At 33.5% G+C, this 18766-nt stretch overlaps 1 protein-coding gene across 1 annotated transcript; it reads right to left on the bottom strand.

Moving 5' to 3' along the window:
* Positions 1 to 882: 882 nt before the first annotated feature.
* Positions 883 to 16868, bottom strand: lonrf1 (LON peptidase N-terminal domain and ring finger 1). Its single transcript, XM_065248405.1, has 12 exons — positions 16121 to 16868; positions 13418 to 13533; positions 12938 to 13060; positions 8996 to 9184; positions 8598 to 8817; positions 8311 to 8416; positions 7683 to 7797; positions 6252 to 6373; positions 5323 to 5481; positions 4828 to 4990; positions 4524 to 4676; positions 883 to 2104 (listed from the first exon to the last, which is right to left on the bottom strand). Exons 1-12 carry the CDS (start codon positions 16722 to 16724, stop codon positions 1946 to 1948), a joined length of 2229 nt encoding a protein of 742 aa, XP_065104477.1. The 5' UTR covers positions 16725 to 16868; the 3' UTR covers positions 883 to 1945.
* Between the last annotated feature and the right edge of the window lie 1898 nt (positions 16869 to 18766).

Genomic DNA, 18766 nt, shown 5'->3' with positions numbered 1-18766 from the left:
GTATACATATTTTCTTTATTAATTTGGTACTCATTGTCATGGAGTGTCATGTATAGTTGAAAATCATGACCTGTCCTCAGTTAATTAGTCAATTGAGTAAATTAGTCAGTGTCAATTCTGTTTCTGTCAACTTTGTTACCAAGATAGTGTAACAGTGTAAACACACACACTCACACAAACAAACAAACACGCATACAAATTCAATTTCAATTTTATTTATATAGCGCTTTTCACAGTTGAAGGTCCCGTTTTTCATGATCCCAACTTAAGTTAGTTGTTAGAGCATAAATAATACCTGCAAAATGATCAAGCTTAAAGTTCACTGCCAGGCGATATGTTTTCTTTAACAGAATTCGCTTTTCAAAGCCTACAGCGACACCGGCCGGTTTGGACTACAGCCCCCTACTTCCTGATTGAATGACGTCAATTAGAGTTTTTGACTAAACTCCGCCCACAGGAATACGTCAGACTCAGTCGCCAGCGTTGGCTCAAACGGCTCTGATATATGGAATATGACATGCTAGTTAAATGAGACGCTTTTTCTTTCTTTCTTTGTTAATTTATTTATTATCAACTCTGGCTTGTTGACTGTGTAAAAAAAATGTAAAATTGTACGGTTGTTGTTGTATTGCAAATAAAAAAGCTCTGCTAAGCTGCTATTGAATCACAACAAACTACACAATCAGAACTCATTCTGTATTTCTGAAGGAAAGACTTCATAGAACAAAGACATCAGCCCGTTTTGAGGACAGCGAAAAGTACTTTGTGAAAAATACTGAATTTTTGCATCTGATGTTGCACAACTAGTGAAACTGTGCTGTCACCTAGTGGAGGATATAAGTAATGCTAATAATAAATCAATGATAACACAACAAACACTGATACAATGAAAAACGTGCACTTTATTTGTAAAGTGACAACTTAAATATTCAAGCATACAGCTGTAAAAAATCTTCAAAAAAAAAGATTTACATACAACAAAGCTATTATTTAACATATTTTACACACAACGGATTTTGGCCAAGAGGAAAATTCAACCAAAGAATTATACCTTCGGCAACAGGAATGCAAAAAATCCAAGCGGAAGCATAACGGGAGCAGAATCCAGATGTTATAAGGCAAATTCAGTCAAGCACCATACAGATTTTTCACGGTCAATCTTTTCAGTATCGTGCTGGTTGCAGCCAATGAGTTTTCGGTTTTAATGAATCAATATCGAAAATATTGCAAGTTCCCCTTTGAGATTTTTTCTGTATATAGTTAAAATATATCAATATTACAACTCTACCTACAAAACGTCAGGCTGTAGTGGATTTAAAAGAGACGACATGTTTACAACCAAAGCTTAGACTCTGTCCTAATATAAATAACTTGCATGCCTACTTCTGTTGTGACACAACTTCTTATGCATGTTCAATGGTTTGAGTCAAAGCATGGCTGCTAGGTTTCTTTTGCTTTTTGGGTTTAAGCCGTTTAACACGGCCTCCAAAAATTACCATATCAAATTTTGTCCCTGCAAATGCATCCTGTCTTTTTCAACACAAACACACACACTCACAAAGCAGGACAAGTGATCATATTTTCAATGTTGTAATGTTTTGATGCACTCCGTCAACAGTTCTACACAAACTAGCTGTTCATGTCGATTTAAGTTTGTTTTAAATTACAAAAGTCCTGGCAAATCGTTTGACTGCCATTATGATAAACACTTCAGGGTGAGACGTCATCTAACACATTAAATAGAAGAGGAAAAGAAAAAGCAAACACTACATGGTCTCTGAGGTAAAATGATGACAAAAGTCTGTATGAAACAATTCATTACTGTTCATTCTCAAATGCCTTGGCATGAATAACATCCGACTCGGATTCAGATTTCAGTCTGCTTTGAATCTCATCAGTACTTTGTCAGACAGTACTCAAGCTGGTGGTGATATGTGTGGAAGCTCTAGACTCTGTGATGGATTTGCAGGTAGGTCAGGATGTGTCGGATCTTGATAAGCCGTTCTTTTACAGTTGTCATGGACAGGATGGACAGCTGGCATCGCGGGTCGACAGGAAGAACGGCTAGCAGCCACCAACAGTATGCGGGACCGTTAGGTGTGGCCTGGAAAAACAACAATGCATCACCTTTAAAATCATAATATTTATGATCCTGCCTGTAAAATCCACATTAAAAGTCTTAATTTAATAATGAGATTAGGAACATCAAAGTTTGATTTTTAATCTTTGATACAATCTTACTCAATATCAAGGTTATTTTTCATAATAATTAATTTCATAAAAATGTGCATACATAATATTATATACACAACAATTTTATTTTATGTCATTTTATGTAAATCATAAGAAATGACTTCAGCTGGGTTTTCACAGAAAGGGTCAAACTCTTAACAAGCTGTTATTTAAGATAAATTGAAGTGCTTGAGTTATGCAATTGAGGAAATCAGATTCAAAAGGTCTAAATGCCACATTCGCCAAAAATGAGCTAATTATATTAAACGAATGCTCTTAGCATTCATCAAATACCTAAGCTTCAAATCTGCTTAATCCCAGCCTGAGGCAATTCAGAAATGCCGCTTTGTTGTCAAAATCCTTTAAATGTCACATCATTTTTTAATCAAAGTTGTCTAAGTGCACGGAAGAAGAATTAAATGAACGACATGTGTTTTATGATCAAACTTGTGTCCCTTGTGAGTACTTGGAACTAAATACAAGTATGTGGCAGTCACATATATCACAGCGCCCCCTAATGTGTGCTTCGGTTTCTTAATTTTTACATTCTGACTTTTATTATTTGCAATGTTGTATTTTGCTACTGTTTACCATTGTAAAAGAGGATTTTTTTATAAGTAAATGGTTTTGCCCAAAAAGCTTGCAGACACTTGAAGGGTTTTGCAGTAAAAGACAGGAAGTAAATTCTGTTAACTCATTCCCCACCAGACATTTTTTAAAAATTTGCCTGCCAGCATTTTTTGTAATTTTCACATGTTTCTCAAAATGCCTTTCAGGAAAATTTTCTTCTAAAAATATATGAACATACAAATATATCAAATGAAAGAACAGACCCTCTGCTTTCAAACAAACAAACAAAACTGCTTAAAATCTTAAATAATTGCATTTTTGTGAAGGAATTTTGTAGGGATGGGACGATTACGTTTCACGGTTAACCACAATAAAATGTCCTGACGGTTAGTATTATCATTTAAAATTAAATTATCATTACAACCGTGTTTGATTACTGTGATTTTGAAAACTCGCTGTAAATCCTGTCCTGCCAGAATCAGTTTTTCGCAGGCGCGCACATGCAACATAGTTTTTTTGCACAAGGCGGCATTTAAGGAATAATGTATTGTATTCATTCTTATTAGACAGATTTATTTATTTTTACCACAGAAATAATTTCAGGGACATGAACTATTTAATTGTGATTTTCAAAAATAAAACAAAACAAAACAAAAAAAGGTTTTCAGTGTGTGTATCTTTTTGAACATTTCCATCTCATTTTAACAAAACCATGATGACAATGAAATGACCAGGGCTGGGCAAAAAAAATATTTTTTTCCCGTGGTCGATTCAAAATCGATTCTCACAGGCCACAAATCAAATTTTTCCCATTTTATTTCCACAAACATTGAACAAAAGATCAACGTTAATCTAAATAGTAGTCTTCTCCACTAGATGTCACCCTTTTTTTGCCTTGCGCGATGTTAAAATATTCTAACACGATATTGTAATATAACATAATATTCTACATAATCATTGAGTTGAATCGAGAATCAAGTATAAAAATCGAATCGGAATTCAAAATCAGATTGAGGATCGAAATCGAATCGATCTGGAACATCGGAAGCCATACCCAGCCCTAGAAATGACTGAAGTGCCATATGAAAATAAGGCATTTCAATTACTGACTAATAACCTTTGAAGTGAAACTACTGAAACTAAACACTGTTAAAAACACTAATTTACAATAAAACATATCTGATGGACTTAGAGGGTTTTGCATCTGAACTCCTCAATTCTTCATGATATGACCCTGTTATTAGTTCATTTTCTAAAAAATAAAAAAAATATTTAAACCAAATGCTTACAATTATCACAAAACTGAGAAACACATACACGTTAAGTGTTCTTATAAGCACAGGCATCCCTCAATGATGCTTACACAAGCATAACTTCCTCTGAACGTCACGCTAATGCCTTTACCAGACTGTGTGTGTGTGTGTGTGTGTGTGTGTGTGTGTGTGTGTGTGTGTGTGTGTGTGTGTGTGTGTGTGTGTGTGTGTGTGTGTGTGTGTGTGTGTGTGTGTGTGTGTGTGTGTGTGTGTGTGTGTGGACGTCTGTCTGCTGCCCACCAAATTTGCATCCGCACTTGACACACTTATGATGTAACCTTGCTTGTTGTCTTATGCAAGCGTAACCTTTAATGCACTCTGACCTACATTTTCACGCATAGCCCTGTTTTATCAGGAAAAGGGGGGCAGGACTTTTCCACTGGGGTATATTAACAGAGCAGGAAATACCTGAATATCACCCTCTCTCTCGGGCATTGGGCCGAAATGCTGCAGGATCTGGTTCCGGAAACGGTTCTCCAGCTTTTGGAACCACTTGCGAGCCTTTTCGTAAACTTGATCATGCAACACTTGTAGCTTTCCCAATTCTTCCACATCATTTACCTGCAAAAGACAAAATTTATCACTGCATCTTTAATTGTTCATTAACCACACGTTAAACACCCAAGACACTTTCTTCCCTGATGATTTTCATACAGTTTTTTTTTATTATATAAATTCTTATATAATTTAGCTTAGCATCAGTGGTCCATACCTTTGTATCCTCCAGATACTCAATGTTGGCTATAGAGTATCCGTCTTTAATTCCCCGGGAGAGCACACGAAACCTCTTCCCTCCGATCGTGTCCACTACCGATCGTCCATCTGGGAGGAAATGCATACTGCGGATCTGTAACATGCAGCCGTAGTCCACAAACCTACAAATGCATTAGCAAAATATCATCAATGTATTCAAGCTTTACATATAATGAACACATGCATTCCTTGGGAATCGATCCAATGATCTTTGCAAGAAGATTTAACAGTTAAGCTACATGACAGTTTATAATGCGCGATACTAATAATTAAAGCAAGAGCACTCTTATGTGATGTGGCTTGCAGGAGATTCAATGATATTACGTAGTGCCCAAAATAGTCCCCTGCTATTGAAAGTTACTAAGGGGGTGGAGTGTCCCTTTAAATGAATCATGAATTTTGCATACATAATCGTCAATCCTAAGAAAAAATGCATGTATATAAACACACTCACCCTTTCTCTGTATCACTGATGCACATGCCGAACTGGCGTGTCCCCGTTTCCATACAGCGTCGGATCATGAGACGGTATCGCGGTTCAAACACGTGTAGTGGACAAGGCACGGTAGGATAGGCCATGGTACAAACAAACACGGGCACATTCTTGGTTAAACTAAAGAGAAAAGACAGAAAACAAAAGTGATGAATTCAGATTTAATTCATTGGTATTTACAAATTAGATATGGGGATGTAAGTTATGCAAAGCGTGTGTATGACTTTTTCGTGAAAAACATGTGTTGTGGTTGTGGGCGGTATGACCAAAATCACAGTATAAGTAATTTTATGGTAATGTGGTAGGCCTATTTGTGCTTAAATCCATCCCAAAAAGTTTTACATATATACTAGTTATATTAATTTTGAAATAATTTTGGTATTTTTTTTCTTACAAAATTGCCCTCAGAAGGCCTTTATTGACCCCTGCAGCCTTGTGATTACTTTTTGGGCTTCAAATCAGAAGCACCATTTACTACCATTATAAAGCTTGGACCAACCAGGGCATTTTTTAATATAACTGATTGTGTTAATCTGAAAAAGATATTCATATACATCAAGGATGGCTTGAGGGTGAGTAAATCATGGGGTAAGTAAAATTTTTGGGGTTCCCTATCCCTTTTAAGCTTTTGTAAAACAGTCTGTGTACAAAGACCTGTGACCTCACATTGGTTGAACTCTATTAAGGCTCAAAATTGTGTTGTGTTATGTTGCCCGCCAATTGCGCACAACCCTACTGTCTGTAAACTTGAAGAAAGTCACGTAGTATGACATCTTTGACATACTTTGCATTCTGGGTTATAACCAGTTTAGCCAAATCTACTGTTTTTCATATTTCTGATGTCAGGTACCGTCACACCGCCCAGCCCTAGTTTGTGTGCATGTACTTACTCTGAGAGCTCTTTTGTTTCTTCAGTGTGTAATTTCAGTCTCTCTGAATGTTCCCCGGATAAATGCCGTTGGATGATGTTATCCAGTACTTGTGTGACCGTGTACTTTCTACAAGCAAGATACTGTGAAATAAAGAAACTAAATATTACGAAACACACAAATAATATAAATAAATGGTAAAATAAATATTTAAAATGGGTTAATAGTTTGTACTACTGTAATACTTTATATTAGGGCTGTCAAAAGATTAATTGCGAGTAATTGCATAAAAAAAATAAACGTTTGTGTTTGCATAATTTATTTGTGTGTGTATTGTGTGTAATTATTATGTATAAAAATACAAACATTCATCTATAAATTTAAGAAAAATTTTATTTATAAGAAATTAGAAAAAGAATTACTACTCTTCTTCGAGGGCCAGATTTTACAATTATTATTAATATTATATAGTAATATTATTTTAGTGCTGGGAAAAGATTAATCGCAAAATAAAAGTTAGTGTTGGCATAATATATGAGTGTGTGCTGTGTGTAATTATTAATATATATATATATATATATATATATATATATATATATATATATATATATATATATATATATATATATATATATATATATATATATATATATATATATATATAAAAATAAATAAATAAATAAATAAATACACACACATTCCTTTATGTATTTAAGAAACATTTACATGTTTATATATATTAATTTATATTTTTATAAATTCTATATTAAATATAAATTTAAAAAACTGATATATAAATAAAACAATTCTGAAATTAATATATAAATGTGTGTGTGGTAAAATATACATAATAATTAGACACAGCACCCACTCATATATTATGCCAAAAATCACTTTTATTTTGTATGCGATTAATCGCGATTAATCTTTGCCCAGCACTAAAATATTACACGTTTACCCCTATTTTTACATTTTATATATATTTGTAACTTTGACCTATTATTTAAATATATAAATATGTTTTTCGGCCATCATTTGTCACGTATAGTGGAAAGGTAAAAGTAACCATGCTCATTTTAAATCAGACTATGGCTGCAACTAACGATTATTTTCATAATCGATTAATCGCGATTGTTTTTTATTAATCGACTAATCGTTGCAAGCTCTAAATCAGACAAAGATGACCACCAGTTGACTAGCCCTGATATATAATATAAGCTCTCTCTATATATATATATATAAAATAATTACACACGCACACATAGATTATTGCAAAAACAAAACATTGTTTTTGTATGCGATTCATTGCGATTAATCTTTTGACACCTATACTTTACATACCATTTAAAAGTAACACTTGACCTTTACATGTTTATCAAAACATACCATGCAATTGGCTAAATCATAACAAGCTATACAAATGTCATATGACATTTTTGGGGGACAACTTACCTCCTGAAGGCTCTCTTTACAGAGAGGACACTGAAAGTTGTGGTCCAGACAGCGTTCCAGACACGTCCTACAAAACGTGTGACCACAGGGAGTCGTGACGGGATGATAGAAAAGCCTTGAAAAGATAAAAAAAGACAATGGAGACAAATGAACCATCAGGTACTGGTATATGATGACCATTAATATTGAATATTAAACTAGTGATGTTTCTTTAATACATAGAGCTCAAATTCATTGCAATACCCTGTGCGATTTTTGATTGGCAGGATATATCGGCCATAACTATCCGCAGTTTTTAAACTATCGTCCTATAGCGATAGTGTGAAAACAGCTTTTATCGACCAATACAGAATATTATTGGATGACACATCTGTGCATCTCTACTACCAATCCTTTTCTAAATAGCCGTTTCTCTATTAGCAGCTGATGATGTCACGACTAATTAAAGGCGGGGTGAATGATTTTAAAAAAATACTTTGGAAAAGGGAGTCAGGCCGAGTACCAAACCACACTTGGGCCAATCAGAAGTAAGAGGCGTGTTTGTTTAGGTGATTTCAAATGTCAACATATGCTTTCAGAGATCATTTATGTGGCAAACTCTTCATGCTAGGGTGTCACCATCTCTCACCTCATGCACAGGGAGCATTCGAAATCATTTGGGTCTAGCAGCTCTGGTGGCACGACTCGAGGGGACGTTTCCTCTTTGACCACAGGAGTAGCGATGCTGTCAGTCTCTGAAGGAGAATATCGAACAGAAGAGAGGATTAAAAGAAAAGATATGGAGGACAACTGCAGTTACTGGCCAGGCTGCCATATAAATCTGCTGTCAAAATTTGCATGGCTTTCAAATGAACACTACAGCAGGTGAACGGAGTACGCTTAGCACTGTCAAGTGAGACAGGCAGGATATCTTACCGTCGTGCTTCTTGTATTTACTGCCATGGCTGTAAGTGACACCCTCTCCTTCTTCAGACAGTTTCCTCTTCAGTGGTGCCCCCTTATCTGGGTCACTTAACTGAGAGGAGGAGTCAACTCTTTTAAGCCCCTCCTCTATAGTCCTGCTAATCCCGGGAACATGAAGGGAGTGAGCTGTGCTCAGGCCAGACTGCTGTAGACTTTCAGATCGACCTGGTTTCTGTAGACATGGAAAAATTGGGCGTTTAAGGTATTTGGCAGAAGAATCAGCTTTTTATAGTCAAGAGACAAGATCGTTGCATACCATTTCATACGAATTAAGACTTTAAAGAGTTTATATTATATTAAACTGTAATAGATAAAAATGATTAGTTTTATTTAAAATGTGGCTGGCTTACCTCTAAGGTTTTAAGGGGAGGCTGGGAAGATGCTGCATGTGTGGCAGACTGGACTTGTATTTGGGTCTGTTGCTCTTGGTCCTCCGCAAACAGGGTTTTACTGCGTAAATGAGTGGCAGTGTTCTGAGTGGTCTCTCGAAGTCCAACCTTCACATTCTCACAGGCTGGAGATAACAGGTCATGCAAGATCTAAGAGTTGAAAAAAAAACAAGAACAGATGAACATAATAGGGCTGCCTAATGATTAGCCGTGACTAATCATTTGCAGAATAAAAGTTTTTGTTTACATTATATATGTGGGTGTACGGTGTATAATAATTATGTATTTACACACACACACACACACACACACACACACACACACACACACACACAGACACACAGACACACAGACACACACACAGACACACAGACACACAGACACACAAAATAAATAAATAAATAAAATTAATTAGGGCTGTCAAAATTATATACGCCTTAATAACGTGTTAGCGCAAATTTATTTTAACGCCACTAATTTTGTTAACGCGCGATTAACGCAACACGCAATTTCTGTTTGACCCTTGGTCTAGCCCACAGCTGGATAAATTGAGACGCAGCAAGTGACCCGCGCTGTCTAGATGAGTGGGAGGTTTTCATAAAAATAAGAACATTAAGCTCTCGTCTAGCGAATCCATTGCTCTAAATGGTCATTAAACATCTAAAATGATCTTTATCTGTACGTTTCCTGAGAGGTGTACAGTCCCAAATCTATAATCTAAAGCAAAGATGCATCTTCATTCATTTGCTCGTATTTTGGTTTCAATTTTAAAGCATGCAGAAATGATAGAAAGTAGACTGCAGGATTGGCTTGATGTTAAAATAAGTATTAAGAGAGATAAAGTTCAGGACCCGATTGATGTTAAAAGTAGGGCTGGGAAAAGATTAATCGCGATTAATCGCATACAAAATAAAAGTGATTTTTGGCATAATAAATGAGTGTGTGCTATGTGTAGTTATTATGTACATATTATAAATACACACACATTCATGTATGTATTTAAGAAACATTTAAAATGTATAAATGTATAAATAAATAAATAAATAAATATATTTATATATTTATTTATATTTTTATATATTTATTTATATTTTTATATATTCTATATTATATACAAATTAGAAAAATTGATATATAAATAAAAAAAATCTGATGTGTGTGTGGTTAAATATACGCAATAAATACACACAGTACACACATATATATTATGCAAAAAATAACTTTTATTTTGTATGCGATTAATGGCGATTAATCTTTTCCGAGCCCTAGTTAAAAGAGTTATTAAGAGTGACAAGACTCAAAAGCGATCTTCCTGACGCTGACGTCAGAAGCGAATGCACACAAACGCACAAGTGCACGACCCCGATATACATCGACATCTACACAACTGTTGAGGAAAAGTATCTGTTGCGTAACATTATATTAAACCCTTGCATTAGCCTACAGTATCTTAAAGCGGTCTGTCTCAATGTCAAAATTAAACAATAAATGAAAAACATATATTTAACATATATTGATAATGTTTTTGCTTTGCATAAACAGGTGTAGTTCTGTCATGTTTTGTCAGATTCCAAACAAATCATGCATTGTATTGAAGTTTTTTAATAGAGAATGTTAAAATATAAATAACTCATTGTTGAAAATTTGCTCATCCCAACTCAATTTGCCAGCACAGGTCACAAATGATGCAGCAGCAAACAGAAATGGAGAAAGAACAAGGTCTTCTAAAGGGAAAATTATATATAAAACTATGGCTGATGGTTCTGTTGAAAAAGTAAACAGGCTGCTGTAAACACACATTTGCATATATCATATATATTTGTCCAAATCCATGTTGTTTAGAGCATTAAAAACTTGAAAAGTGTTAAATTTAGGTAAATTTAGAACAGATAAAAATGTGAGTTTAACTTGCGATTAATCACGAGTTAACTCATGAAATCATGCAATTAATCTAGATTTAATATTTTATACCATTGACAGCCCTATTGACAGCCATACATTATTATTATTATTATTATTATTATTATTATTATTATTATTATTATCCGTACACCCACATATTATGTAAACAAAAACTTTTATTCTGAAAACGATTAATCACGACTAATCATTAGGCAGCCCTAGAACATAACCATTTTAACAGGTTTAGTATGGTTTATCGCATGCAATTGTTATGCACATCTCATCAGTAAACCCGGTTCCGTAATTAATAGTTAATCGGCATCACCTGATTTACAGATTTACTGATGAGATGCGCATGATAGTCGCATGCAATTTATCACCCAGCCCTGCTATATTGGCATAAAACATTTACAAAATGTGAGTTACAGTACCATTCAAGCTATGCATGTTATCACTATGCATGGTCTATGGGATCAAACCCCTGATCTTTTACAATGCTCTACCAATTGCACTAAACTTTAAGCAGAATACAGGAATGAAACATTTTTGCATTTTGCATGCTCTTTTATAGCTTGGCTGTAGTTGTGTTATCAAAGTGTGCTAAGGGTGCAATGTGGGACTTTAAGAAGGATATCTTGAAAGAAATGAAATATAATATTCATAACTATATCATCAGTTAACTGCATTGTTTTTATTACCTTAGAATGAGCCGTTTTTATCTACATACACCGCGGGTCCCCTTACATGGAAGTCACCGTCATGTTTCTACAGTAAACATGTCCTTAGGTTGTCTCAGATGACAACATGTTTGTCCTGTGACAGCTACTGTAGCTTATCTTCGCGTTTTGAAATTGAGGTTGGTTGCAATTCGCAATCTCACCACCAGATGCCGCTAAAAACTCACATTGGAACTTTAAATGTAAACTGTCTGTACTGTGCAACACTTGAAGTGGATCAAAGTCTTTCCAATTAAGAACCAATTTAAAACCAATACCAGTTCATGTCTTAGGACAACTTTGATGAACGTTTTTAACTCACTTCAAATGTTGACTAGTATAATTGCATTGATATAATGTGTGCTTATTGATGTAGAAGAGGATAATTATTCTTTGTCAAAAAAAAAGACATTTGGCTAGGATTATTAAGATAGTCTTATTCTATATGTAAACACACACTTTAAAAATAAAAAAAGATACGGTTTCATATGTCCATTCATGTACAAGTCTTCCCAACCCAAAAGTTAGTGTTTACATTTCAGAACTGCACTGACAAACATTTGCAGACAAAAATACACAAATTACGCAATTCTAACACAAACTTTATATCTTATGTCTGCTGAGGCGCAGTCACAAGGTTACTGTAATAATTAACTTATTTTATACACCATACTATCACATGCACTATTGTAGTATCGCACCTTACAAATTTATTATGGTCAAAAGAAAAACCATTCAACTTTTTGAATGCAATTTTGTCTCCACTGACCTATAAACACTGCAATGCTTTTAAAACAATGCTATCGTAATATTGTGCATTTACCTCATATATATATGTTTTTACCTCAACTTGGATGAATTAATACATACCTATTTTTTAAATGTGTGCACTTTTAATCTTTGTACAGCGCTTCTTGAATGTGTTAGCATTAGCCTAGCCCCATTCATTCCTATGGCTCCAAACAAAAGTTTTATTTTGTGCCACCATACTTACTGGTGTAACTACTCACGTAACAGTCTTTAAATAGGGAAAATATGGAAGTGTTTGTTGGCTTCAAATTCATCCCTGTTTGGATCTTTAGGAATGAATGGGGCTAGACTAAATGCTAACACATTCACCACCTTGTACAAAGATTAAGTGCATGCATTGAAAAAAGATAGGTATGTATTAATTAGTTTAAGTTGAGGTAAGAAAATAGTGAAATATTGAAAAACGGTGGCGTTTTCCTTTAAATGAGTCCAAGAACCATGAACTGGTTCACAAATGAGAAAAGATTCATCTTACCAACTCAACTTCTCGTTTGGCTTGGTGGAAGTTCTCATCCAATGCTAAACACTGAAGGAAGACTTGCAACGATTCATCCACACAACCCATCTCTTGTAAAATCTTGGCTTTTCGGAAATATCTCTGCAAGAGAGAAACCAGAAAAACAGTGTCAATGGGGCGGTTTCCTCAAGAATCTACAAGAAAACATATAAGATGCACATAGAGGGTTCGGCATCCAAGCATGCAGTAACTTTTGGTAACACTAAAATTAAAATACATTAACAGCAATACCAGGACCAAACACCAAAATGACCTTTCAATGTCACTCATTTTTGGGCAAAAAAAAAAACAAAAAACAAAATCAAGCAGCAACCAAAAGCATAATTTCTCTGATGTATGCCTGCAAAGTGATACTTCGCAAAAACATACATTAAAGATATTTGTAAATGCATGCTGATGCACTGTGAATTAGCAATCTCGGGAAATTCACAGACGTACCTCTGGAGATGGGATAATCCTCAGGCAAGACTCCCAGTCTTGCAAAGCCTGAGGGAAATGCTTCAGTTCTCTGTGGGCCTCGGCTTGACACTCCCAAACCCACACATTACTAGCGTCTAAAAAACAAAGAGAATTTTATTCTCGAGCACTCTGTGAATACACAAGGGTAATTAAGGTCAAAACAATCTAATTATGTTGCTTGTCTCAATGAACGCTTCAGACTTTTATTAACATACTTGTCCAGAACACAGTGTTATAGGTTTACTGAGAAAGAACATGGAGTACATTAATTTCTTAGTAGACTGAAAATAAGGTTGTGGAATTATGTAACTTATCCAAATATTGCCTTTGCATCATTTCAACATATCCTGTCAATCACTTAATAAAGATATGAGATGAGTAAAAAAAAATGTGTTTATTTCTTTTTAGGACTGAAATTCTACAGTGGAAAAAGTAGTAAAAAGTTAAAACGGATTTTTCCAGCTTTGCATGTCCTAGATTCAAGCAAAAAGTCTTATTGCCAATTTTGGTGAAACACTTTCCTAAACCAAAGCCAATGAATGTTAAAGACCGGATTCAAGTTTTATGTTGACTTATTAAAATGGTACATTGGTGTGATGATCCTTTAATGTAGACAGTATTATTTGGACAACAATTTAGGTCATTACTGGTTTATCCATCTTGTCTCCATTCAGCAGTATTAGACATGAGTATTTAATCTTTTTTTAATTTCGGATTAAATTTTTTTACCTTATTTTTAAAAATAAAGATTTGACTTTATATAAATATATAAAAGCACTTCACCTACATATACTGATACTTTATAATCAAACATATCAATATTTATTTATTTAACTTACTGTATCAATTATATTTATAATATAAAATATAATTATATTTCAATATATTATTAGATTAAAATATATACATTTTTAATTTACTAATTATACTAATATAATTATTATAATTATTAATATAATTATTAATAAAGATACGATTATACAAGTAAAAAAGTGTGTCTTTCTTTTTAGGATTGAATTTCTTCCTTCTTATTTGGGAAAAGTAGTCAAAAGTTAAAACGGATTTTTCCAGCTTTGCGTCCCTATCCTAGATCAACCAGAAAATCTTTGGGTAAAACACTTTCCTAACCCAAAGCCAATGAATGTTAAGACCAGATTCAAGTGTTATGTTGACTTATTAAAACAGTACATTGGTGTGATGAGCCTTTAATGTAGACAGCATTTTTTGGACAACAATTTAGATCATAACTGGTTTTGTATCAATCTTGTCTCCATTTAGAAGTACTAATAATAGACATGCGTATTTAATCTTAATTTTTTCTGATTTCATTTTGTTTTTTACCTAATTTTTTAAAATAAAGATTTGACTTGATATTAATATATCCAAGCACTTCACCTACATATACTGATACTTTATAATCAAAGATATCAATATTTATTTATTTATGTATCAATTATATTTATAATAAAAAATATAATTATATTTAAATAGTATTCGATTAATATATATACATGTTTAATTTACTAATTATTAATATAATTATTAATAAAGATTTGATGATATGAGTAAAAAAGTGTGTCTTTCTTTTTAAGATTGAATTTCTTCCTTCTTATTTGGGAAAAGTAGTCAAAAGTTAGAACAGATTTTTCCAGCTTTGCGTCCCTATCATAGATCAACCAGAAAGTTTTGGTGAAAACACCTTCCTAACCCAAAGCCAATAAATGTTAAAGACCAGATTCAAGTTTTATTGGTGTGATGAGCCTTCAAATCAGACAGCATTTTATGGACAACAATTTAGATCAATACTGGTTTTTTATGTATCTTGCCTCCATTCAGCAGTACTAATAATAGACATGCGTATTTAAGCTTTATTTTTTCTGATTATATATATATATATATATATATATATATATATATATATATATATATATATATATATATATATATATATATATATATATATATATATATATATATATTTAATTAATTAATTGTTTAAACTATATTTATAATATAAAATATAATTATATTTAAATATATTATTAGATTAAAATATATTAATTTTTAATTAACCAATTATACTAATATAATAAGATTTATATTTATAATAATGATTAATTAGAAGATATCATTAGGTCTGTCCATAAATATTAAAGACACTTGGCAGGACATCACCAGCTGCTGTTTCTGGATGTCTTTTATTATCATTTAAACATTTAGTTATTTGCCCCTGAAATACAGTAGTGTTATAAATGCCTAAAAACTACTGTATAAAGTAGGCACAAACTTACACCTATATAAAATAAACACCAGAACATTGTTGTCACCACAGACGGATTGTTTCTATAACGCTCACATTTCCAGAGATTACAAAACACTTTTTCTGTGTCACGACCTGACTTATACAACGCGCACTGAGTGCGCATGCGCCCCTCACGCGTTTTATAATACAGTCGCTCACCGGTTACGTGATCTAGTGGGCGGGGCGAATAAAAAAAACAAGTTTTATCCTTCAAACTAAATGTTAGTTGGTGAAAATTCAATCACTTTGAATAAATAATAGGGCTGTGTTATAACTTATTGACCTAAAGCATGCCATTATTGTCATGTTAAGGAAATATGAAGCCTCTAGTTAACCGGTTGTCATTTGTGTTTTGATAATAGGAAAGGAAGTGCACTTACCAGACTCTATTAATTTACTCGTTAGTGTAATAGCCTCTTCGTACCGTTTACTCTTCAGTAAACTTTCCGCTTCCCCTATGCTTTTCGTCCTTCGGGCGTCTTCGGGGAACCACTTCTCTAGAAGTCCACTTACGATTACATTAAGTCGAGGTTCTCCAGGCCTCGTCCTTATGTCCTCATTGCAAAGTTTACATTTGGACAGAGCGTTCTGTTGTAAACATCTTCTACAATACGAGTGTCCACATGTCAGCGTCACGGGCTCACATATAAAACTAAGACAACCGGGGCAGTCAAATTCACTTTCATGTTGCCGTTCAGTCTTTATAGGAGATTCTTCCGTTTTTTTCTTGAAGTTACGCAAAACGCATCCTACTAAAGCGCTCAGCTGGTCCGGCCGGACAGGGTCATACCGCAGAGCCATTGTATACATATCCACAGCCTCCTTGAGACGATTCTCCGACGCTAAAGCATCAGCTTTAAGTAAAATAAGCTCATGGTGATCGACATTAGCTTCTCCTTCCCTGTTGCCTTGTGTGTCCGATGCTACGAAAAACCTTCCCCTTTTTTCTAACGCATATTCTTCGTCTAGTCTATTCAGCGACATGCTTACGAGTGGCAGTCAGTGAAAAGCCACTGATTTGAGAAAAGTAATAAATAAAAATATCACAGCATATTTTAAAATTCACAGTATTTGCGAACGTAGTGTCTCTCAGTCCAGCACGGTCGTTTAGCCCATGTGTTATATAAAAAATACCATCACGTGATCGTCAGCGAGCGCGTCTATTGGCCGCTGAGATCCATTACAAAACATAAACCCCGGAGTTTTATAACACTTTAAGTTGGGACTACCGAGAAAGATGAGGGAATGTGTTGATTTTAAAGGCAAAGTCCTCTGTGTCAGTGTGTCATAAGAAAAACGCATGTCTTATTCTTATTTCTAGTTAATGTATGTTTAAAAGTCTTTGTAAATATGAAAATGAATGAAAAAAGCTCCCGTTGCATGATGGGTAACAACAAACATCAAGTTATGTGATTATTAGGAAGTGATAGCGCTCTTTTTATTGCTGTGTTATTATTTCCTGTGACATTTGGTAACCTTTTCTTCAGGCACGATGCCAGACATCCTTATTGGTTAACAAGTGACATTTCTGGTTTATGTTAATCTTCAGTGTTAATACCACTGGAATGCTGGTAGTCATGCAACATATAGGCTGGCCCACATAGGTAATTACATATTACACAAGAGAGACGTCTGGTCTTTTCTCTTTGCACTGTGGTAGCCTAGATGAATGACTAAACGTACTGAATGAAACTGCACAATGTTTCATAAACAATTTCATAAACAACATATCTCAATATAAACATTTTGTTTCATATCAAACAGATATTATAATTGTGATGTCAATTCTTATAAAGATTAAATGCGAGAATATGTACTGGGAATGTATATTATATCACAAAAATTACACAACCTTATGGTGTCACATGATCAGTGACATGCATCATCTGTTTTGTAACAGTTGCATACATAAATACAAAAACAACCTTTTACCCATAAACAATATAGGCCAACCAAGTTGAAAGCATCTTATATAAGAAATTACAAAAGATTGCCCTTTACATATTATTATATGTAATTCTATAGTATTTTTTTCTAAATGTATAATTTTCTTCCACTAAATATGTTTGTGTATTTGTCAGTTTTGTACATTTCATAATTACAGCTTGCAGCAATAACTCATTATTTTACAAATAGGCCTACTTTTAACTGGTATTTTGTTTCTCACAAAAGTAAATCACATTAACTATATAATTAAAAAGTGTCATGTTTAATATTTTGTAAAAATGCAATGGGATTTATGTTTATTTATATGTGGTTTAAGCTATTTCTGCACACTTTTTAATTGAAAGCCAATTAATGTACATACAAGATAGGCTTTAAACAGATAATATTGCATTACATTAGTCAAAAACAGACATATTGCATTCCTTGATTACAAGGAAGCATAAGGAACTTAAACATAAATATAAATAGACATTAGACAAAAAATAATATAGGAGAACATAAAATAAAACAAATGAACATGTATGTTATGTAAATAAAATTTTCATAATACAAGGAGTTACAAAGAGTTATGGAGTTAGTTATGTAAGCTAGCTCTTACATTTAAAATGGTATCAAGAGAATTTACAAACTTTTAAGTTCTCTGATAAAATGAGGCAAGTAGGGAGGGTTTTTTAAATATATCTACACTTGTGGATAAAATATTTTGTAAGTTTGCACACTTTTTTATTTTTTATTTATTTTTTTAATTTATTTAAAGGCAAATCTATTCATTCAACATGAGGAGATTGAAATGAAAGGCTCAGCACAGTATAACCAATAAAATTATTTAAAAAAAATAATAAATAAATACACATTTTATTTCATACATGAACTTAAATAAAGAGTAAAAAGAAAAAGAATTAAGGGCAATATCACAATAAATCATATGATATCAAAAGATCAAGCAGCAATTCATGGCACTCTGTCGTCTCATTTTAGCAAGGGCTTTGGAAAAGCACTTTAAGTCATTTTTGAATATAATAAGTAGTGGAAGGGATTTGTATGAATTAAATATTTTGCCGATATTACAATGTTATTAA

This window comes from Paramisgurnus dabryanus, chromosome 11 (genome assembly GCF_030506205.2).
Source record: "Paramisgurnus dabryanus chromosome 11, PD_genome_1.1, whole genome shotgun sequence".
Classification (NCBI taxonomy): Eukaryota; Metazoa; Chordata; class Actinopteri; order Cypriniformes; family Cobitidae; genus Paramisgurnus; species Paramisgurnus dabryanus.
Note: the sequence above shows the minus strand (reverse complement) of the source record. Positions and strands in the feature narration are given on the sequence as shown.

Coding starts and splice junctions, on each gene's coding strand:
- lonrf1 (XM_065248405.1), bottom strand. CDS start 16,724: ATGTCGCTGAATAGACTAGACGAAGAATATGCGTTAGAAAAAAGGGGA. Junction 13,061..13,417: donor GGATTATCCCATCTCCAGAG/GTACGTCTGTGA, acceptor TCTCTCTTGCAG/AGATATTTCCGAAAAGCCAA. Junction 8,417..8,597: donor TAAATACAAGAAGCACGACG/GTAAGATATCCT, acceptor ATTCTCCTTCAG/AGACTGACAGCATCGCTACT.